Genomic DNA, 22,786 nt, shown 5'->3' on the forward strand with positions numbered 1-22,786 from the left:
GTTGCCCTCAAATCACTTTTGACTATTAAAAAGAGCACTAGGCCTTTGAATTTCCTACTGAATGTGCTCTTTTTCAAGTTTCTACAACAAAGATTTCAATAAAAACCTTATATGCCCCAGGGCATAACTTATAACCCTTGCCCTGAAAACTGTGGGGGGAGTGTCCTGCTCAAAGGTATAATTTCCAGAAGTTTCAACTGCATGGAACAAAATGGCTATCTCAAAATTTTGATTGGATGTGTTTGGGGAAATGGTGGGCATGGAAGGTGTGTTAGTTGCCTCCCAGTCACTTTTGACTATTAAAATGGCACTAACCATTTCAATTTCCAATTGGATGAGCCCTTCTTTAAGTTTTTATGACAGCGCTTTCTATAAAACCCTTATATGCCCCCAGGGCATAACTTACAACCCGCCCTAAGGGCTGTTGGGGGGGGGGGGGGGGTTCATCATCAAAGAATTAATTTCCAGAACTTTCAACTACATTGAACAAAATGGTTATCTCAAAATATTGATTGGATCTGTTTAGGGAAAAGGTTGGTGTGAGAGGGGGGTTAGTTGTCCTCCATTTACTTCTGACTATTAAAAAGGGCACTAGCCCTTTGAATTTCCAATTGAATGAACCTTTTTTGAAGTTTCTATGACAATACTTTCTATAAGAACCTTATATGCCCCTAGGGTATTACTTACAACCCTTGCCCTGAGTGATGTGGGGGAGTGTCCTTCTCAGAAACATAATTTCTATCTGGAAATCAACTACACTGAACAAAATAGTTATCTAAAATTTTGATTGGATGTGTTTTGGGAAATGGTGGGCATGGCAGGGGCATTAGTTACCTTCCAATCACTTTCAACTATTAAAAAGGGCACAAGCCACTCCAATTTTCAATTGAATGAGCCCTTTTTGAAGTTTCTATGACAACTTCTTTAATACAAAGTGCCCTGGTCTAAAGGAACAAAATAATAAATAATACATTGTGCCAACATTGTTCTTATATGCCCCCAGGGCATAACTTAAAACCCTTGCCCTGAGGGTTGTAGGGAAGTGTCCTCCTCACTGAAACATAATTTCTATCAGGAAATCAACTATGCTGAACAAAATGGCTATCTCAAAATTTTGATTGGATGTGTTTGGGGAAACGGTGGGCCTGGGAGGGGTGTTAGTTGCCTTTCAATCCCTTTCAACTATTAAAAGGGCACAAGTCACTCCAATTTCCAATTGAATGAGCCCTTTTCGAAGTTTCTACAACATTTCCTTTGATAAAAAGTGCCCTGGTATGGAAAACAAAATACATTGTGCCAACACTGTTCTTTACTTAGGTAGCACAATTGTGCTACCCATGATTTTTTGGTGTTAGACCAGGGCTCTTTGTATCAAAGAAGTTTGGGGAAACAGGGGAAAGGGAGGGGTGCCAAAAACCACATGGAAAAGCAGTATGAAACAGCCAAAAACCTCAATGCCCAAAAAAGGCTCCAATAAGTGCATAGTGGAAGGGTGTGCTTTGGATGAAAGGTCAAATGCAGTTTAATGTGACGAATGTAATTCCTGGCTTTGTGCTGGGTGCCTCTTGATGTCTGATACAGAGTACAACATATTCAACAAAATGAACCAAAGACTTAGAAGTGTTTGGGTCTGCCTCTTGTGTAAAACTGATAGTAGCAAACAAACTGTCTTGAACATTGTAACAGCCACATTACAAGAACACAGGAATGAAATAAGGGGTATGTTTGACTCACTCAAAAAGAATATGAGTAATTCTCTGGACTCTGTCAAAGCCAAAATTAATGATATTGAAGAGAGTATGAAAACGTTTCTGTTGTGGAAGTCAAGGACATTGTAATCTGTGTTGTTGCTGATAAACTAGAAACTAACATTTGCAAAAAACAAAGTTTCTGTTGTGGAAGTCAAGGACATTGTAATCTGTGTTGTTGCTGATAAACTAGAAACTAACATTTGCAAAATAGTCAGGCAAGAACAAGACTGGTTTAACAGATGTCTGAACCTCATTGCTTATGGTGTACCACCTCAGAAAGATAATGCCAAATTCATACATGCATTCCTGAAGCAGAGTTCAAAATAGACATGGGTGTCATTTCAAATGTTTGGCACCTGCCAGGAGGGTAAAACTATAGTGCACCTGTATCATCAGCCACCACAAGGCCTATCTTATTCTCCATCAATTTGGGTAAACAGAGAGCAGAAATCTTGAAACTTTCCCAAACAAAAAACGGCACTATTGCCTTTTATGCAGATACCTCTCAAGAAGACCATCAGAAAAGAAAAGAATTGGTTGAAAAGATTAAAAAAGAAATGCTGTCAGTGAGCAGAACCTGGGAATAAGAAACAGGGTCATTGTGGCCAAAAACAGGCTGCCCTTGGGACACCCAGTACCAAAACAGATGGAGCACTTGATGTGGCACAAAGTGATGTAAATAGGGAGCAAGAGGTCATTTGCAGTGAAACGAACTCAAGCTTTGTCAGCACTGAGTCACTGGTCTCAATGGACAAAGTTTTTGAAACCACCTGTTTGGGTAGTGAGAGCAAGAGTGACAACACTGGCAGTGAGAGCAGTGGCAAAAGTGAAATAAAAATCAGTCGCTCTTGTGCTAGCAGTAATACTGCTAAAATAATAAACACAAATTTTTTCAAACTTAGTCATTACTCAGTCACACGACAAAACTCGTATAAACTGTATCAGCCACAAGTGCACAAGAAAATAGGTCAATGTAGCTTCGTTAACCGTGCAACTAAACTTTAGAATAGTTTATCCGATACCATAGTTTCTACGCCAACAGTGCAATCATTTAAGAGTGCTCTTGTTGAAACTGAGTTCTATGAAAAACAGTTTCTGTAATATAGTTGTTTTTTTATTTATGAATATTTTTTGTTTTATTTCTTTTTGTGTTTTGCAGTGTTGCTGTTTGAGCTGTTATTTTTTTGTGTTGTTATGTGACAAGCCTATGGCTTCTTCCTTTATTGAATAAATAAATAAAAAAAAACTTCTAGAAAAGTCCATGTTTTTTACAAAAATTCTGATACTCTTGTTCCAAAATTTAATGAACTGCAAGCAGTGAGTTTTGATCTTGATATAGACATTGTTTGTGTTACCCGTCTGTCCCTGGATTCAGTTTGTGTAGCAATTTAGATAACCCTGAGTGTTGGAGAGGAGCAGCAATATATTGCAGAACTGGACTAAGAGCTGAAACTGTGAGTTACTCTTTTATTTATTCTGATAGTAGATGGGTTGAGTATGTCTGTTTGAAACTCCACATTGAATCTGAATCATTTAGAATAGATGTTGTTTACCAGAGTCCACCTGCCCCTGATGAATTTATTTCACACCTAGCTGCATCTGATCTCATATCTAAGATGAATGCCCAAGAGCATTCAACAATCTTTTTGTTAGATTTGAATATACCTGATTTTAAGTGGGATGAAGGTATAGGATTCCCCCCTGAAAGTAGCCCCTCCTGTGTCACTACTAAATCCCTCACTGACATAGATTATTGACCAACCAGCACAATTCAGGCACCAGCAACAACCGTCCTTACTAGACTTAGTTGTGACAAATGACCCTGAGCAAATCATTTCTACTTCCTATCACCCTGCAATTGGAAACAATGACTATATTTGTATCTTGACTGAGATACAGATGAACTTCAAGAAGGAAAATAAAGTAAAAAAATCCTTTACAAATTATGAATTGATACAGCAGGTGACAAAGGTAAAATGGGAGTGTAGTTGACAGTGGTAACATAGAAAACAGCTGCAATGCACTTAAGACAGTAGTTCTAGCTACAGAAAACAAACATACCTGAGTATAGTGGTCATCCTTGTCAAAAACACTCCCCTTCCTACCCAAAGAAGCTAAAAGGGATAGAAGGAAGAAGAAAAGAGCATGGACCAGATATATAAACTGCAGATGTGATAATCACTATGAAACATTCAAGAAATGCAGAAACAGGCTAAGAAATTTGACTCAAAAGACTGTAGAAATCTACAAGGAGGCAATTGCAGCTGATACAAAGCAGAATCCAAATGGGTTCTGGCAACATGCTTTGGCAGCTAATCCCTCTAGACGTGATATCCTAAACGTCATGAAAGAGGATGACACAAAGGCCCCAGAGGCTAAAGAAAAAGCATATTTGCTCAACTCTAGCTTTGGTACAAATTTCTCCACTCAACCCATAGCAAACCCTCCACCCACTTTACCAGAGTAATCAATCCGAGAACCAGTGTACATTACAACTGTAAGTATGAGGATGTTCTGAAAAGGTTTAAAAGACTGGATGCAAATATAGCTGCTGGGCCAGATAACCTATGACCCAGACTACTAAAAGAAGCAGCTGAACAAATTGCCTAGCCAGAAGCAGTGATGTTTGTAATGTCACTCACTTCCAAAGTGCTCCTAAATGTTCCCAAGTGACTGTAAGTAGGCCAACATCAAGCCCTTCTTCAAGAAAGGGAGAAAGGACAAAGCCAGTAATTATTGCCCTATAAGTCTTACTTCTGCTGTATGCAATATTCTTGAGAGCATCATAAATGACACACTGGTCTCTCACCTTGAAAGAAATCAGTCACTTTCAAAAAGTCAGCATGGTTTCTGTAAAGGTTGCTCAATTGACACAAACCTCATTGAATCATATGACTTTGTGACCAGACTCTTGGATGATGACCTTCTGGTGGATGTCATCAAACAAAAGCCTTTGACAAAGTACAGCATCAACTTCTTCTCCTGAAACTGGAAGCATACAGGGTGCATAAGGATATAGTTGCCTGGATTGAAGCCTTTCTTTCTGGAAGAACTTGGAGGGTAGTAGTTTATGATGCCACTGGTAAAATTGGTTATTCTGATGAAATTCCTGTCATTAGTGGAGTTCCACAGGGGACAATCCTGGGGCCCATGTGTTCAGACTATATATAAACAACTGTACAAGTCACCTGAAAAACCCACTGACACTATATGCTGACAATTGCAAGCTCTTAGGACAGGCCCAAATTAGCCCAAATCACTCAACAATGTAAGAAGATTTAGATGAACTATCTAGTTGGTCATCTGACTGTGGTTTGCAGTTCAGTGTATCAAAATGCAAAGTCCTGCATCTTGGACACAACAACCCCAGACAACCATACCATATTGGACATGACCTACTTGAAGCTGTAAGTGAGAAGGACCTGAGGGTTATTGTTGACAACAGCCTCAAGTTCCACAGACACACACAAGCTCAAGGTCCTAAAGCAAACCAAGCCATATGGCTCATAAAACAAACACTTACCACCAGGAAGCTGTGTGAGGCCAAGAAGCTGTAAAAAGCTATTCTACATCCACACCTGGAATTTGGAATGACCCTAGCATCTCCCCATTATAAAATGGACATTAAAGCACTCAAGTGTCCAAAGGCAAGCAACAAAGCTCATACCAGCTTTACAAGACAAGCAGTATGAGGAACATCTTGTATCCCTCAAACTCCTTACCCTAGTCTATTCAAGGAAGAGAGGAGATGCAATTACTACTGGCAAACTGCTAGAAAATGACCACTCAAGTCATGTTTCTCTTCATCCCTTCCAAGTATAACAAGAAATCACACAAAGAAGCTGCAAGTCCCTTCTTCTTCTTCTTCTAATTCACAGCAGGCGGGCTATTCAGTTGATACTATTTAGCCCTTTTCTTCTTGCTTCACTCTGTGGGTTACAGAGCTACTGTCTTGGTTGTCTCTTATTTATTAGATATTCTCAGATATCTTTCAATAGAGATCATATAAGATATCATATAAGATGATAGATATCGATTTCTGTGCTCTGTGTGCAGGTATAGTTGGCTAGACTCTTGGCTTATAATGCGATTTTCTGCTGTTTGAAGCACTTTAACAGTTTACTAAGCAACGTATTTTGTGTAGACTTTAGCATATTACATTCAAATTGGCACTGGTCATTAGTTTCATTATTAATATTACAATGCCTGCAAACAGGAGACAGGGGAATTGAACCACTTGAATAAGAAAACTTATACGAGAATGCAAGGAAATTTAGTCCATTTGTTCAAGAAAGAGTTCTATGATAAATTTTAGAAAGATACTTATTGGAAAAGGGGGAAAGGATAGGATTAATCTTATTAAAATTATTATCTGATAGCCTCCATTGGTAGACATTTCTAATTGGAATTGGTCTCCCACTCGGCTGGTCAATATTTATAGAAGTTTTTGCTATTTCATCAACCTGATGATTACCACTTATGCCAGAGTGGCTAGAAATGTACTGAAAATAAGTTTTTATGCCACTTGAAGCAAGATTATCAATAATACTGAGACAATGATAAGTGTCAATGTCCAACTTATATTGAGGAGCTGAGGCCAGTAACTCAAGGCTTGATAGAGAGTCAGAATATATGATAATATTATTTGAATTTGCAATCAAAGGTTGGTTTTCTTTAAGGTGTTCTAATGCCATGATTATGGCATTTAACTCAGCAGACATTATAGATAAATTATTATATAATCTCCCACCCATTGCAATTTTCAGGTGAGGAAGGAAAACACCACTGGCAACCTTCTCATTCATTTTTGACCCATCAACAAATATTTGTAAGTGATTTTTATCACTTCCTTTTTATCACTGATTTTTATTGTAATTGTATTAAGTTCTGCAAATTTTTTTCTGGACAAAAGCAATGGGGGTTAAATCTTTATTCCACTTTGAGAACTCTTTATTTATTATGGGACTTCACCAATTCCATGGGGGGGATCGGGGGAAATTGGGTGCAATAGACTTTGCTGGTATGGGGAATTTCAACTGAATATTGGCATACTCATCTGCAATGCCTCTATACATGGCTGGATTTCTTAACCAATCATGTAGTGTGTGTGAGCTATTTGATTCAATTTTTGTAAGATGTTTTGTCAAGAGAAAGCTGCATCTCTCCCTTATTGTTGTTAATCCACTCTCCATAAGCAGAAACTTGGTGCTTGTGGGCTTCCTAAGACCAAATATGAGACGTTTTATATCATTTTGTGTCGTTTCAATTTTTTGCATCTGGGTCTTTGCACATGCACCATAGACGATGAGCCCATAGTCAATATGGGGTTTTATATGTGATTTATAAAACTGGAGCAAGGTTTTCTCCTTACATCCCCAGGGTGTGGAAAGAAGTCTTTTTAGTATATTTGCTTTTCTATAGCATTTTTTTATTCTGTTTGAAATGTCGAGGTAGAAATTAAGTTTTTGTTCAAGCATTAGACCTAGGTAATTAATATTATTATCTTCTGGAATAGTTGTTATATTTAGAGTTATTTTTGCATTAACATGGTTTCGCTTCCGGTGAAATTGGATTATTTTTGACTTGGTGGGTGCAATGGGTAAATCTGAATGTTGAGAAAATTTTTCAAATTCAAAAAGTGACTTTTGCAGATTTGACTGTGCTATCTGAAAGGTGTTGCCAGATGACCATAGCACCAGATCATCAGCATATTGTAGATTCGTGTGGGGTAGGTTCATGTCCCAGAGATATAGGGCAAATAGGAGGCAACTGAGGACTGCTCCCTGAGGTAGGTCTTTGGTTATTGTCTTTCGGGGTGAAGAGGCTGAACCAACACAAACGATGAAACTTTGCACTTCTATGAAGGATTTAATAAAAGATACTAGTTTAGGGGGTACCCCAAGGTTCGAAAGTTTGTTTAAAAGGACTTGGTGGTTCACATTGTCATATGCCCCTTCAAAATCTAGGAAAGCTGCAACTAGAACATTATTTTTTGAGAAAGATTCATTTATTGCATTTGTTAGCAAAATGAAAGCATCTGTTGAGGAGCGGTGTTTCCTGAATCCAGTTTGAATGTGAGGGATCATATTATTTTTTTCAACAAACCAGAGGAGTCTGTGATAGATCATTTTCTCCATTATTTTCCCCATCACAGGAGTAATCATTATGGGCCTATAAGACTCAGGGTTATCTTTTGGTTTATTTTTCTTTAGGATTGGTAGGAGGGACGAACATTTCCATATATTGGGGAACCTAGAAGATGCCCAAGCATGATTATTAACAATTTAGCAATTCTTGTTTGTATGAAGGTGTGAGATTCTTTATCCATGTAGGGTGTATATTGTCATAGCTGCCGCTAGTTTTGGTTCTAATATGATGTATTGCATTATTCAATTCCTGGATTGAAAATGGATTAGTTATGTACTTGGATCCTGGACGTGGTTGGTAGGAACTTGGGCTCATAGGAATTGTGGACAGTTTGCTTTGATTATTTGATGTTAGCTTATTAACAAAAAGAGTTGCAAACATTTCCAAACATTTCCATATATTGGGGAACCTAGAAGATGCCCAAGCATGATTATAACAATTTAGCAATTCTTGTTTGTATGAAGGTGTGAGATTCTTTATCCATGTAGGGTGTATATTGTCATAGCTGCTGCTAGTTTTGGTTCTAATATGATGTATTGCATTATTCAATTCCTGGATTGAAAATGGATTAGTTATGCACTCGGATCCTGGGCGTGGTTGGTAGGAACTTGGGTTCATAGGAATTGTGGACAGTTTGCTTTGATTATTTGATGTTATTAACAAAAAGAGGTGCAAATAGGTTAGCTTTTCCATTATTATTGTTATAATGGGTATTATTATGTATAAGCTCGTACAGGAGTGGGTTGGGGGAAGTCTTTTCCCCAAAGATGTGGCTTATGACTTGATGTATAATTGGCTCATGTGTTTCTCTGGAGAGATTATTTGCAAAATTATTCCAGTATTTATATTTAGCATCTATTATAGTCCTTTTTAGATTAGATTCTGCTTCTAATTTTTTTAAATATGTAGAAGGTGATGGTTTTCTTATTGAATTTGTCCTAGCTGCCTTTTTTATCCTCCATTTGTTTAGGCGCTCATTGGTCCACAATGCTTTAGAAATTTTTTTAGGGAATATTTTCTTAGATGCTGTCCTGAGGATAGCACGATTAGCTGCATTTATTAGTAAAGATGTCAAGATTTCAGCATGTGTGTCAACTGTTGTGTTAGAAATGCATGAACTTTGGGTGAAACTTGTAATTTCATCATTTAGCTTATTTTGGAACATAGACGAATTTGCTTTAGTGTTGATATACTTGGAGGTATGAGATAAAGTTTCAGCAGGTTCATTTAGGGAGCAAACTATAGCAAAGTGGTCAGTACATAGACTATCAATTTTATTTATGTAAATTTTGTTCAAAAAATTTAATGACACGATTTGTAGGTCAATTGTGGAGAATCTGCCACTTTTAGGGTTGAAATATGTATTCAGGTTTGGAGGGGTAGCAACAGCTAATTCACTATTATTTGAAGTCATATGCTCAATGAATTTATCAGCTTTATTTGCTGGTTTATTCCCCCACAAAAGGCTGTGGGCATTGAAATCACCACAAATAATGATATTTTTTAACATATTAGAATTATTTATATCATTAAAGAAATCCTTGGCATCTGTAGTTTGGCCATTAGGGTTATAAAAGCTTATTATGTAGGTTTTTAAATTATTCAGCCAAACACTGATACCAATTACATCAACATCATTTGCAAAATCTGGAAAATTGATGCCACAAAATTTTATTTTATTATTAACTAATAAAGCTACCCCACCTCCTTTTCTCTCTGAAGATCTATCCTTTCTCAGGATAGTATATCCCAGAGACTTAATTTGTTGATTTTGGGTTAAATGAGTTTCCTGGAGGCAAGCAATATTAATGGAATTATTATTCATAAATGATATTAGTTCATTTAGCTTATTTTCTGTGAGTGATCTTACATTCCATTGGAGTATTGATAAATGTTGTGTTGTTGATTTATTCTTCATATGACTGTGTTTCAATGTTCAGCTTTGTTAAGAGTAAAGCAAGATCTTTTTTTGCTTTAATGAGCATATCATCTGGGATTTAGATTTTTGACAATTATGCAATAATTTTTGTTTTATGTAGTTGATTCTGTTCATGGCCTGAACTGCATTACAGTTTAGAATGAATAAGCATATATTTGGGGATTGCATTTTTGGTTGTGCATCCTGTTTGTTGGTTAAGGGATTGATTCCTGATAGTGTTTCTGGTTTGTTTCTTCTTGGGAGGGGGGCCAGGCTGACCTCATCTCACCGGACAAGGAGGCTTGTTGGCTTGGTCATTCCTTCTGATAGGGATTTGAGCTAGGGGCTTAGAAGATGGTGTTTTATATGGGGTGCTTGATGCATTGGGGGCATTTGACTTGGAGGTTTTGGTTGGTTTCATTACAGGCTTTATTTGGTATTGTTCGGCAGCATTTGCTTTCATTGCTTCAAACGGGTATGGGATGGCCTATTCTGTTGATATTTGGAGTGTTAGAGCTCTTTTCTTGTATGCAGGGCATAATGATTTATTTGTAGATTCATGTGGGCCTTTGCAATTGATGCATGTAGGCTGAGTGTTGTTGCAAGTTGTCAGCTCTTTAGGATGGAAAGCTTTACAATTACTACACTCTTGGAGAATTTCATTACATTTGTTTGTTGTGTGTCCCAGTTTGAAACACTTCTGACACTGGATAGGCTTAGGTTTGTATTCCTTGTGAAGTTTGATTTGCCCAAATAGGAATAATTTTTCTGGGATATCAATTTTATCCTTCAGTGTGAATAAGAAGGATCTACTAGTTTTTAGGCCATTGGAGTTAGGTTTTCCAAGTTGGATAACATCCTCAACTGGGATTGTGTTTCCAGCCCTATCTGAGAGCCCTTCTTTTAACTCCTGAGTAGATATCTCTGGGGGAACATTATAAACTACTATTTTTGTTGGTGATTGTTTTGGGTTCCAATTAGATGCAATAATTGGGGTATTCAGAAGGGATTTTAGGTTAATTATTGTATCTGCTGATTTCTGATCTTCTACAGCTATTAGCAGAGATCCATCATGGTTAATATTAAGAGAGAACATTGATTTTAGCAATTTAAAAATTGCAACTCTTATTTCAGTGATCATTTTTATTTCAAAGGGGGTAGTGGGAGTAATTTTAAGGTAAATTCCTAAGTTTTTGGAGGGAGGATCTTGGGCAAAGAGAGGGGAAATGCTTTTGATTGGGGATGTTTTTTTCCTTTTTTTAGAGCTTCTAGAGAGGACCTTTTGAAACCCATTATCATCATTTATGGTTACATTAGCCCCTACACTTATCATTGTCCTATTCTCCAAATTGGAGCTATCATTTGAACTTTGAGATAGTGTGCTTTACTAGCCAGAATGGGTATCTTTTCAATATGACACTTTCACTGGAAATTGATTTGGGATCTGGGGGGACTTTTTTTTGGAGGACTTCTAAACATTGCTTATTGGACAAAGCTTGAAACAAATAAAAGACAAAACTAAAACAAAAAGGGGAAAATAGAAAGATATCAAACCCTCTGCACTATACTATGGGGATGAGAAATACCACAGTATAGCCCTGAGGATGAGTTGAGCAGGATTGGTTTAGTACAACTGCTGATTAGAAGCAATAATATTTCACAAGAAAATATATTTCAATTTTCTTATAAGGTTGCTGCTGAGTTGCTTTCTTATCAATGCCCCCATTAAATCAACATGAGCACCAGCACTTCTTCTCTGTACATGCCATCATTCACTTGAACAGTCTCTCCAAAGCCACCATCAGGTCCCAAACCATAGATGCATTCAAGAAAGGAGTTGATAAGGACCAAGCCAATGCAGAGTGTAGGCTAACCTGGGATGCCAAACCACAATCATGTCACACCACCAGCAAGATCTTCCACAGGAGGCTCATCACCACCTTATCTTGCTGGACATGCCATTTAAGGTAATAAACATGCATCTGAGATCTTTCTTCAGGCAAATTTTTACAAAATTCCACATTTTTGAAGATAGGAGCTTGAGACCTCTGAGGAGCTTGAGGGTTTTCTGATACACTGAATCTGATGGTGTGATTTTCATTAAGATTATATGACTTTTAGTGGGTGTTTCCCCCTTTTATGAAAATGAGGCAAATTTTCTGAGACTTGTAGCCTTTAATGGGTAAAACTAAACTTAATGAAACTTATCCATTTTCTAGTTTTGGTTACTATTGAGCCAAGTCACTCCTTACTTACCACAAACTGTTTTATAAAGAAAAAAAATTGTAGAGTTGCAAAAACAGACTTAAAAAAGTCATTAAATGAGGTCTGAAGTAAATTGCCATTACATTTAGTAATGGCAATTTTTTCTCCTTAGCCTTTTTTTTACAAAACATCTTTTAAATTTTTGGGTTACTATGAGCTGTTTTGAGCCTTTATGGGGCTTTAAGGGTTCAAAATGTATTCCCCCTAGAAGTAATTAATAAATTATGAAAGAGTATAAAAAGGCATCAAGTGATATATCTAATTTTGTCCCAGCCAAATTATGTTGTAAACTACAAATTTACTGGATAATCTAAAATCCAGTTTATACATAAGTGGGATCTTAATAGCCAACTAGTAAGGGTAAAAGATAAATTTTTGTTATTCATATTATTGACTTACAAATAAAATAAACATACTATTCAATGCCTTTTTTATGCTCTTTCTAAATATAATAATCATTTTTGTTGGGAATGAATTTTAACCCACCCCTATATATACCAATTCAGGGTATATATTTGCATATTAAGGAGGTGGGGGTAAATTTTATTTCTAATCTAAATGAGAGGTAAGTTTAAAATTCCCCCACCTCCTTAATGTACAAATATATACCATGAATTGGTATATATAGGGGTGGGGGTACAATACATTTTTGACAAAAACGATTTTTATATTTGGAAAGAGCATAAAAAGGCATTGAATGGTATGTTTACTTTATTTGTAAGTCAATAACATGAATAACAAAAAATTTGCTGGGTAAAAAACCAGTATGCAATTGAGCAAAATTATGTAACCATCACATCTTGTTACCCAATATGCATTGAGAAGAATTATATACATCAATGAATAGCTGAAAACCTAAGCTATGGATCAAGTTATTATTAAAATTATTTAAGATCAAACACTTGAAATTAAGTTTATTGGCTTACCTAGAAGGACCTCTTTTTGAAAATAGGCTACTAATATCCTTTTTTTATGTATATATCCTTTCAGTGTTTCAATTTTATTCAAATATTAGCAGAAAGCTGATTTTCACCAGTATGCAATTGAGCAAAATTATGTAACCATCACATCTTGTTACCCAATATGCATTGAGAAGAATTAAATACATCAATGAATAGCTGAAAACCTAAGCTATGGATCAAGTTATTATTAAAATTATTTAAGATCAAACACTTGAAATTAAGTTTATTGGCTTACCTAGAAGGACCTCTTTTTGAAAATAGGCTACTAATATCCTTTTTTGATGTATATATCCTTTCAGTGTTTCAATTTTATTCAAATATTAGCAGAAAGCTGATTTTCTTCAGATTCTAAAAATACAACTTTTATAGCTTGATAAATAGGCTAGATCACAAATATTAAATATAATTTTTTCTTTTCAATTTCTAGTCAAAACAGAACTGCATTTTTAATTTATGCTGTAAAATTATTGGTGAAAATTTCCCCAAGAAGGCAGGGCTCTTGTTACTGCACTCACATTGCATCATGCTGTAGTAAAATAGGGATGGTCCAAAAATTGGTCAATATGTACCAAATCATATTATTGAGTTAGGAATAAAGTGAATACACATCAATGCCTTTTTTTATGCTGATTACGAATATAATAAGCATTTATATCGTAAATAAATTACAGCCCCCCCCCCACCTATATAGGCTAGGCTTGACCTAACCCAACCGAACCCGGAAAGGACCTAGATAGGGGGGGGGCTGAAATTAATTTTCAATAGAGATGCTTATTAGCCTATATTCGTAATCCGCATTAAAAAAGACATCGAATGATGTATTCACTTTATTCCTAACTCAATAATATGATTTGGTTGATATTGACCCAAAAATCCATCTCTATATTTCCAATTTGGCAAAGAAAAGTGGTCTTCTGAAAAAGAGGTCTTTTAACTTAAGTGGGATCTTAATAGCCCACTAATTAGCTAAATCTATGGTGTATACAGAACCCTAGCCTATTAATTGCCAATTTAAACTAAAGTTTAGGCTACATATAGGTGGGCTCTTGATAGGCCAGCTAACTTGTTAGTTAATCCTATAATTTATTTGGGATTATATTGATAGCTGAATAGTTGGCTAATTTGGACTGAAGGGAATATAGCCTATAGGCCTAGCTATCCTACTGTAGTAGCTAACCACTCCTTCAGTTTATGACTATGTAGAAACCCCAACAAAATCCAGGTAGTTCTTGCCCCACTTCTTTCTGGGATAATACTAGTCTAAAATATAGGCTCCACTTTATTCAAATCCAGCCAGTAGCCTAATTGCAGCACAATCTTGACAAACCTGCAGTTCAGTTGGAATCACCATCCAGCTGACAACCAACAAAGTCCATTTAGGTAAAAAAAAATACTTACCCTTTCTTATCACCCATTGTCAGTGGATGTATCTTTGTAAAAATCTAAAAACAGGTATTGTATGCTAGTTCTACCCTTCTAACAATCCAAAACGCAATGATTCAGCAGATTATGCTTTTCTTCTTTAATTGCACAAACGGACTTGCATTCTCGTGCTCACAGTGCCACGTAGATTAAACATTGCAGGGCCATCTCTACATACAAAACGTTTCTTTTCCGTGGTTCCAAATTTTTTTTATCAAAACTATTGGCATAAGCATAACTATTGGCATAATAAACTTGACCCCCTGAAAAATCATAAAGGAACTAGAAAACAGCAAACACAAATTACTTTTGCAAAACCTGTGGTTCGGCCCGTTTCCCCTACTTACCTCCCAGGTTCCACGCTCCGTTGATCAGCAATAAGCATAAAAGGGCCGGTCACACGAAGCTGATTTCGCAAACTGATTTCCAAATCATCGCCGATTTTAACAGAAATCGACGTCGATTTGAGCTTAAAAAATTTTCTAGTTTTTGGCGCTGGTTTTCATCATGATCATTACAAAAAAAAAAAATAGGGATAAAAATAAATATTCAGCTAGAGATGTCTGTGCTGAAAGACCCCGCTACTGAGTTTGAGAACTAAGCTGAGATCAATCATGCAACTATTCCTATGCCTTCCCAAGGCCAGAAGAGAATTTGCACTTTACTGAAAAAATATAAATGCTTTTACTTTTATAACTTTAATAAATCAAATGATATTAGCAATTTGATTATTAAATATCAGTAAATACGTATATTGAACTGACAATGCCCATTAATTTGTATTTTTTTTTGTAAAGTGGAAATTATGTTCTGGCCTTGGAAAGGCATAGGGACTTTGAGCCCAACTTATGTTAATTTCTGCTCGTTTTGGGTTTCATTTATTTATCGATGCTGATTTGTGGTAGTTTCACATTTGGTAGATTATTTGATTTTTTTTTTGTTATTTATGCTTTAATGGAGTTCTTTACTTTTCTTTGAAAAACTTACTTTTTTAAAACTTTTTTTAAATTAATTTTTGTTCTTTGTATATTGACATAGTCTTTTCAGGAAAAAAGAAAATATTACTTTAAATCTTTTCGTTTTTTTAAGACTTTATAGTTTGGCCTACTATTTGTTATACTGGAGAATAATTTCAGCAATTTTTAACAAAATACACCCTTTTAAAAATCTAGACACAAATAGTAGTGTTTAATTTAGTTTCATACCTTCTCTAGTTGACCTGAAATAGAAAAACTTGATACAATTTTCAAAAAAATCTGTTTACTTTCTTTGATAGCTTGGATACACTTACGCTATTTTGATTTGGTTAAATTTTGAAACTTAATGGAAAAATGGGAGGGTGGGCGTGGGAGGGGGATCAATTGCCCTCCAATCACTTTCGACCATTAAAAAGGACATTATCCCTTTCTATTTTCAATCGAATTAGCCTTTTTCAAAGTTCCTACGACAATTCCTTCGACACGAATTGTCCTGGTCTAAAAAAAATAATAATAATAATTAAAAAAAAAAAATAATACATTGTACCCACTTCGGTCGTTACTAGAAAAAAGTCAAGCCTTCAAATCACTTTCGACTATTAAAAAGGGCACTAGCCCTTTCAAATTCCAATCAAATAAGCCCTTTTTGAGTTTCTACGACAACGCTTTCTATAAACACCTTATATGCCCTCAAGGCATAACTTACAACCCTTTCCCTGTGGGCTGTTGGGGGTGGGAGGGGGGGGGTTGTCATCCTCAAAGATCTAATTTCCAGAGATTTCAACTACGTTTAACAAAATAGCTATCTCAAAATTTAGATTGGAGGTGTTTGGGGAAAAGGTGGGTCTGAGAGGGGGGATAGTTGCCCGCCAATCACTTTCGAATATTCAAAAAGGGAACTAGCCCTTTTAATTTCCAATCGAATGAGCCCTTTTTGAAGTTTCTACGACGCAGCTTTCTATAAAAACCTTATATACCCCCAGGGCATAACTTACAACTCTTGCCCTGAGGGCTGTGGGGGAGTGTCCTCCTCAAAAAATAATTTCTATTTGGATATCAACTACGCTGAGCAAAATGGCTATTTCAAAATTTTCATTAGGATGTGTATGGGGAAATGTTTGGCTTGGAATGTGTGTTAGTTGCCTTCCAATAACTTTCGAGCATTAAAAACGGCACAAGCCACTCCAATTTCTCTGAAGTCTCTGAAGAAAGAGATCTTGGAGTCATCATTGATCATCAACTAAAGTTCAACACCCATGCAAAATCTGTATCAAAGTCTGCCCTCCAATCTCTCGGAATGATCAAAAGAACTATTTCTAACAGACATCCAAGCGTGTTTATGAAGCTCTACAAGGTACTAATTCGCCCATGCCTAGAGGTTGAAATATCCCTGACCTCACCCAATTTCAAGAAGGCCAAATAAATTCTAAAAAGTGTTGAATGAAGAGCAACCAAAATGGTCAAAAGCCTCAAACAAATGCCATACAACGAGCGTTTAGGTCACTTGAAACTTTCTACTCTTGCATACAGGAGGAAACGTGGTGACGTGATAATGACCCACAAAATTATTTCCAAAAATGTTCTCCCTCGTCTCCTTTTCCCTCCCCCAGAACATTTTGTCACTAGAGGTCATTCCAAAATGATCTTCAAGCAACGCTCCTTAGTCCAAGAAAGAAGCCATTTTTTCAACCAACGAGTAACGAACTTGTGGAATCTACTCTCTGAAAATACAGTGGCTGCTGATTCAACAGGTACATTCAAAAAAATTTGGACAAAGAATGGCTACAGCAAGGGTTCTTGTACGACTGGGAAGCTGTTGAGTCCTCAACCAAAATTAAGTCCTCAACCTCAAACCCATTAAAGTCATAACGAAGCATTACAAGGAAGAAAATCCTTAATTTCGCTCCAAGCTGCGATTTAAGGCAATTTAAGGTAATATTTAGTTTTTAAACATAATGATCAAATGGGAGGGTGGGCGTGGGAGGGGATTAGTTTCCCTCCAATCACTTTCGGCTATTAAAAAGGACATTAGCCCTTTCCATTTTCAATTGAATTAGCCCTTTTCAAAGTTCCTACGACAATTCCTTCGATACGAAGTTTCCTGGTCTAAAAAAAAAAAATAATAATATATTGTACCAACATCGGTCTTTACTAGAAAAATGTCAAGCCTTCCAATCACTTTCGACTATTAAAAAGGGCACTAGCCCTTTCAAATTCTAATCGAAGTTTCTACGACAACTCCTTCGATACGAAGAGCCCTGGTCTAAAACCAAAAAATCATAGGCAGCACAATTAAGCTGCCTAAGTAATGAACGATGTTGGCACAATGTATTATTTATTTTTTTGTTTTTTTTCATACCAGGGCACTGCGTATCAAAGGAAGTGTCCTAGAAACTTTGAAAAGGGCTCATTCGATTAGACATTGGTGTGACTTGTGCCCTTTTTAACGGTCGAAAGTGATTGGAAGGCAACTAACACTTCTTCCATGCCCACTTTTTCCCCAAACACATCCAATCAAAATTTTGAGATATTCATTTTGTTCAGCGTAGTTGATTTCGAGATAGAAATAATGTTTTTGAGGAGGACACTCCCCCACAACCCTCAGGGCAAGGGTTTTAAGTTATGTCCTAGGGGCATATAAGAACAATGTTGGCACAATGTATTATTTATTGTTTTTTCCTTTAGACCAGGGCACTTCGTATCAAAGAATTTGTCGCAGGAACTTCGAAAGGGCTCATTCAATTGGAAATTGGAGTGGCTTGTGCCCTTTTTAATAGTCGAAAGTGATTGGAAGGCAACTAACACCCCTTCCACGCCCACAATTTCCCAAAACACATCCAATCAAAATTTTGAGATATCCATTTTGTTCGGCGTAGTTGATTTCCAGATAGAGATTATGTTTTTGAGAAGGAAACTCCCTCACAGCCTTCAGGGCAAGGGTTGTAAGTTGTACCCTGGGGCATATAAGGTTCTTATAGAAAGCGTTGTAGTAGAAACTTCAAAAAAGGCTTATTCGATTGGAAATTAAAATGGCTAGTGCCCTTTTTAATAGTCGGAAGTGATTGGAGGACAACTAACCCCCCTCTACCGTCAACCTTTTCATCAAACAGATCCAATCAATATTTTGAGAAAACTTACTTTTCTTTGAAAAACTTACTTTCTTTATTTTTCTTTGAAAAACCCAACTTATGTTAATTTCTGCCCGTTTTGAGTTTGACTCGGATATTTATTGTAATTTCTGCTCGTTTTGGGTTTCATTTATTTATCGATGATGATTTGGGGTAGTTTCACACTTGGTAGATTATTTGATTTTTTTTGTTCATTTTTGCTTTAGTGGAGTTCTTTACTTTTCTTTGAAAAACTTACTTTGTTAAAACATTTTTTTAAATTAATTTCTGTTCTTTTTATATTGACATAGTCTTTTTAAAGAAAAAGAAAATATTACTTTAAATCTGTTCTTTTTTTAAGACTTTATAGTTTGGCCTGCTATTTGTATGCTGGAGAAAAAATTTCAGCAATTTTTAACAACATACACCCTTTTAAAAATCTTCACACAAATACTAGTGTTTAATTTTGTTTCATACCTTCTCTAGTTGACATGAAACAGAAAACTTGATACCATTAAAAAAAAAATCTGTTTACTTTCTTTGATAGCTTGGATACACTTACGCCATTTTTGATTTGGTTAAATTTTAAGAGCAGAAGTAGCCCCGAAAGTTTGAACATAAGACCTTCAGTCGTTCTTGGGATGCTGCTGAGATGCCTTATTAGCATTAACAGAGTGCATTTTGGTTTATCTCTTCTCAAACCTCCTCACTCTTTATGCTGATGATTCAAAACTTGTTGGTAAAACAGCCACAACCTCTGACTGGCAATCTATTCAAATTGAGCTTAATATTCTTGGGACTTGGGCTGATACTTGGCTCCTCTCGTTCAATATTCACAAATGCCATGTAATCCCCTTTGGTAATCATAACACACATCAGCAATACCATCTCAAAGGTAACCCCCTTTCTGCAGTCTCTGAAGAAAGAGATCTTGGAGTAATTGTTGATCATCAACTAAATTTCAGCACCCATGCAAAATCTGTATCGTCGTCTGCCCTCCAATCTCTCGGAATGGTCAAGAGAACTATCTCTAGCAGACGCCCAAGTGTATTTATGAAGCTCTAAAAGGCATTAGTTCGCCCACGCCTAGAGGTTGGAATGTCTTTGGCATCACCCTATTTCAAGAAGGACAAATAAATTCTAGAAAGAGTTCAACGAAGAGCAACCAAAATGGTCGAAGGCTTCAAACAAATGCCATACAAAGAGCGTTTATGTCACTTTCTACTCTTGCATACAGGAGGAAACATGGTGACATGATAATGACCCACAAAAATTATTTCCAAAAATGTTCTCCCTCGTCTTCTTACCCCTCCCCCAGAATATTCTGTCACTAGAGGTCATTACAGAAAGATCTTCAAGCAATGCTCCGTAGTCCGAGAAAGAAGCCATTTTTTCAACCAACGAGTAACGAACTTGTGGAATCTACTCTCTGAAAATACAGTGACTGCTGATTCAACAGGTGGATTCCAGAAAAATTTGGACAAAGAATGGCTACAGCAAGTGTTCCTGTACGACTGGGAAGCTGCTGAGTCCTCATCCAAAATTTAGTCCTCAACGTCAAACCCATTGAAGTCATAACGGAGCATTACAAGGATGAAAATCCTTAATTTCGCTCCAAGCTGCGATTTAAGGCAATTTAAGGTAATATTTAGTTTTTAAACATATTGGGCAAATGGGAGGGGGGGCGTGGGAGGGGGATTAGTTGCCCTCCAATCGCATTTGACTATTAAAAAGGACATTAGTCCTTTCTATTTTCAATTGAATTAGCCCTTTTTAAAGTTCCTACGACAATTCCTTCGAAACGAAGCGTCCTGGTCTAAAAAAAAAAGTACCATGTAGTACCATTGTACCCACATCGATCTTTACTAGAAAAATGTCAGACCTTGCAATCACTTTTGACTATTAAAAAGGGTACTGGCCCTTTCAAATTCCAATCAAATAAGCCCTTTTTGAGTTTCTACGACAACGCTTTCTATAAGCACCTTATATGCTCCCAGGGCATAAGTTATAAACCTTGCCCTGAGGGCAGTGAGGGGTTTGTCATCCTCAAAGACCAAATTTGCGGACCTTTCAACTACGTTGAACAATATGGTTATATCAAATTTTTTATTGGATGTGTTTGGGGAAATGGTTGGCGTGAGAGGGGCGCTAGTTGCTCTCCAATCACTTTCAACTATTAAAAAAGGCACTAGCCCTTTCAATTTCCAATCGATTGAGCCCTTTTGAAGTTTCTACAACAACACTTTCAATAAAAAAACCTTACATGCCCCCAGGACATAACGTACAACCCTTGCCCTGACGGCTGGGGAGTATGTCATCCTCAAAGACCTAATTTCAAGAACTTTCAACTACTTTGAGAAAAATTGCTGTCTCAAAATTTTGATTGGAAGTGCTTGGGGAAATAATGGGCGTGAGAGGGGGTTACTTGCCCTCCAATCACTTCCGACTATTAAAAGGGGCACTAGCCGTTTCAAGTTCCAATCGAATGAGCCCTTTTTGAAGTTTCTATGACAACACTTTCTATAAAAAACATTATATGCCCAAGGGCATAGCTTACAACCCTTGCCCTGAGGACTGTGAGGGGGTTGTCATCCTCAAAAACATAGTTTCTGGACTTTTTAACTACGTCGAACAAAATGGCTATCTTGAAATTTTGATTGGATATGTTTGGCAAAATGGTGGGTGTTAGAGGGGTGTTAGTTATCCTAAAATCATTTTCGACTAATAAAAAGGGCAAAATTTCTCATAATTTTCATTCGAGTAGATTCAACTTAAAGTTCTTAAAGTACCATTATCTATAAAAACCTTCTATTCTCCCTTGGCATAGCTTACAACCCTTACACAGAGGACAGTGACGGGGTTATGATCCTTGAAGACCTAATTTATAAGAACTTTTACTACGTTGAACAAAATGGCTATCTAAAAATTTTGATTGGATGTGTTTGGGGGAAAGGTCGGCGTGAGAGGGGGGTTAATTTTAGTTGCCCTCCAGTCACTCTTGACAGTTAAAAAGGACATTAGCCCTTTGAATTTCCAATCGAATGAGCCCTTTTCCAATTTTCTACGACAAAGCTTTCAAAAAAACATTATATGGCCCCAGGGTTCAACTTACAGCCCTTAACCTCAGGGCTGTGGGGGGTGTGTCATCCTCAAAAATATAATTTTTGGACCTTTCAACTATTTTGAACAAAATGACTATCTCAAAATTTTGATTGGATGTGTTTGGATAAATGGTGGCCGTTGAAAAGGTGTTAGTTGCCTTCCAATCACTTTCGATTATTAAAAAGGGCACTAGCCATTTTAATTTCCAATCGAATGAGCCCTTTTTGATGTTTCTATGACAACACTTTCTATAAAAAACCTTATATGCCCTCAGGGCATAACTTATAACCCTTGCTCTGAGGGCTGTGGGGGTAGGAGAGGGGGGCTTGTCATCCTCAAAGACCTAATTTCCAGAACTTTCATCTACGTTTAACAAAATAGCTATCTCAAAATTTAGATTGGATGTGTTTGGGGAAAATGTGGGTCTGAGAGGGGGGTTAGTTGCCTGCCAATCACTTTCGACTGTTAAAAAAGGGCACTAGCCCTTTGAATTTCCAATCAAATGAGCTCTTTTTGAAGTTTCTACGACACAGCTTTCTATAAAAACTTTATATGCTCCCAGGGCATAACTTACAACTCTTGCGTTGAGGGCGGTGGGGGAGTGTCCTCCTCAAAAAACATAATTTCTATCTGAAAATCAACTACGCTGAACAAAATGGCTATCTCAAAATTCTGATTAGGATGTCTTTGGGGAAATGGTGGGCGTAGAGTGGGTGTTAGTTGCCTTCCAATCACTTTCGACTATTAAAAAGGGCTTAAGCCACTCCAATTTCCAATCGAATGAGCCCTTTTGAAGTTTCTACGACAACTCCTTCGATACGAAGAGCCCTGGTCTAAAACCAAAAAATCATAGGCAGCGCAATCGCGCTGCCTAAGTAAAGAACGATGTTGGCACAACGTATTATTTATTTTTTTGTTTATTTCCATACCAGGGCACTCCGTATCGAAGGAAATGTCGTAGAAACTTCGAAAAGGGCTCATTCGATTGGAAATTAGGTCTTTAATTTTAATTTCCAGTTTATGAAATTAGGTCTTTAATTTTAATTTCCAGTTTTGGAAATTAGGTCTTTAAGGATGACCACCCCTCCCCCATAGCCCTCAGGGCAAGGGTTGTAAGTTATGCCCTGGGGGCATA

General features: G+C 36.9%; 1 protein-coding gene across 1 annotated transcript in view; it reads right to left on the minus strand.

Moving 5' to 3' along the window:
- LOC148944237 (transitional endoplasmic reticulum ATPase-like) overlaps positions 1 to 14,571 on the minus strand; it is a 106,153-nt gene extending 91,582 nt beyond the window's left edge. Inside the window, exon 1 of the mRNA XM_089100506.1 lies at positions 14,442 to 14,571. Coding sequence (XP_088956632.1) covers positions 14,442 to 14,458 — 17 coding nt within the window. The 5' untranslated portion in view covers positions 14,459 to 14,571. The remainder of the gene's footprint in view (positions 1 to 14,441) is intronic.
- Positions 14,572 to 22,786: the final 8,215 nt, after the last annotated feature.

Source organism: Artemia sp. Qi Xiang Cuo, chromosome 14 (genome assembly GCF_049724085.1).
Source record: "Artemia sp. Qi Xiang Cuo chromosome 14, ASM4972408v1, whole genome shotgun sequence".
NCBI lineage: Eukaryota > Metazoa > Arthropoda > Branchiopoda > Anostraca > Artemiidae > Artemia > Artemia sp. Qi Xiang Cuo.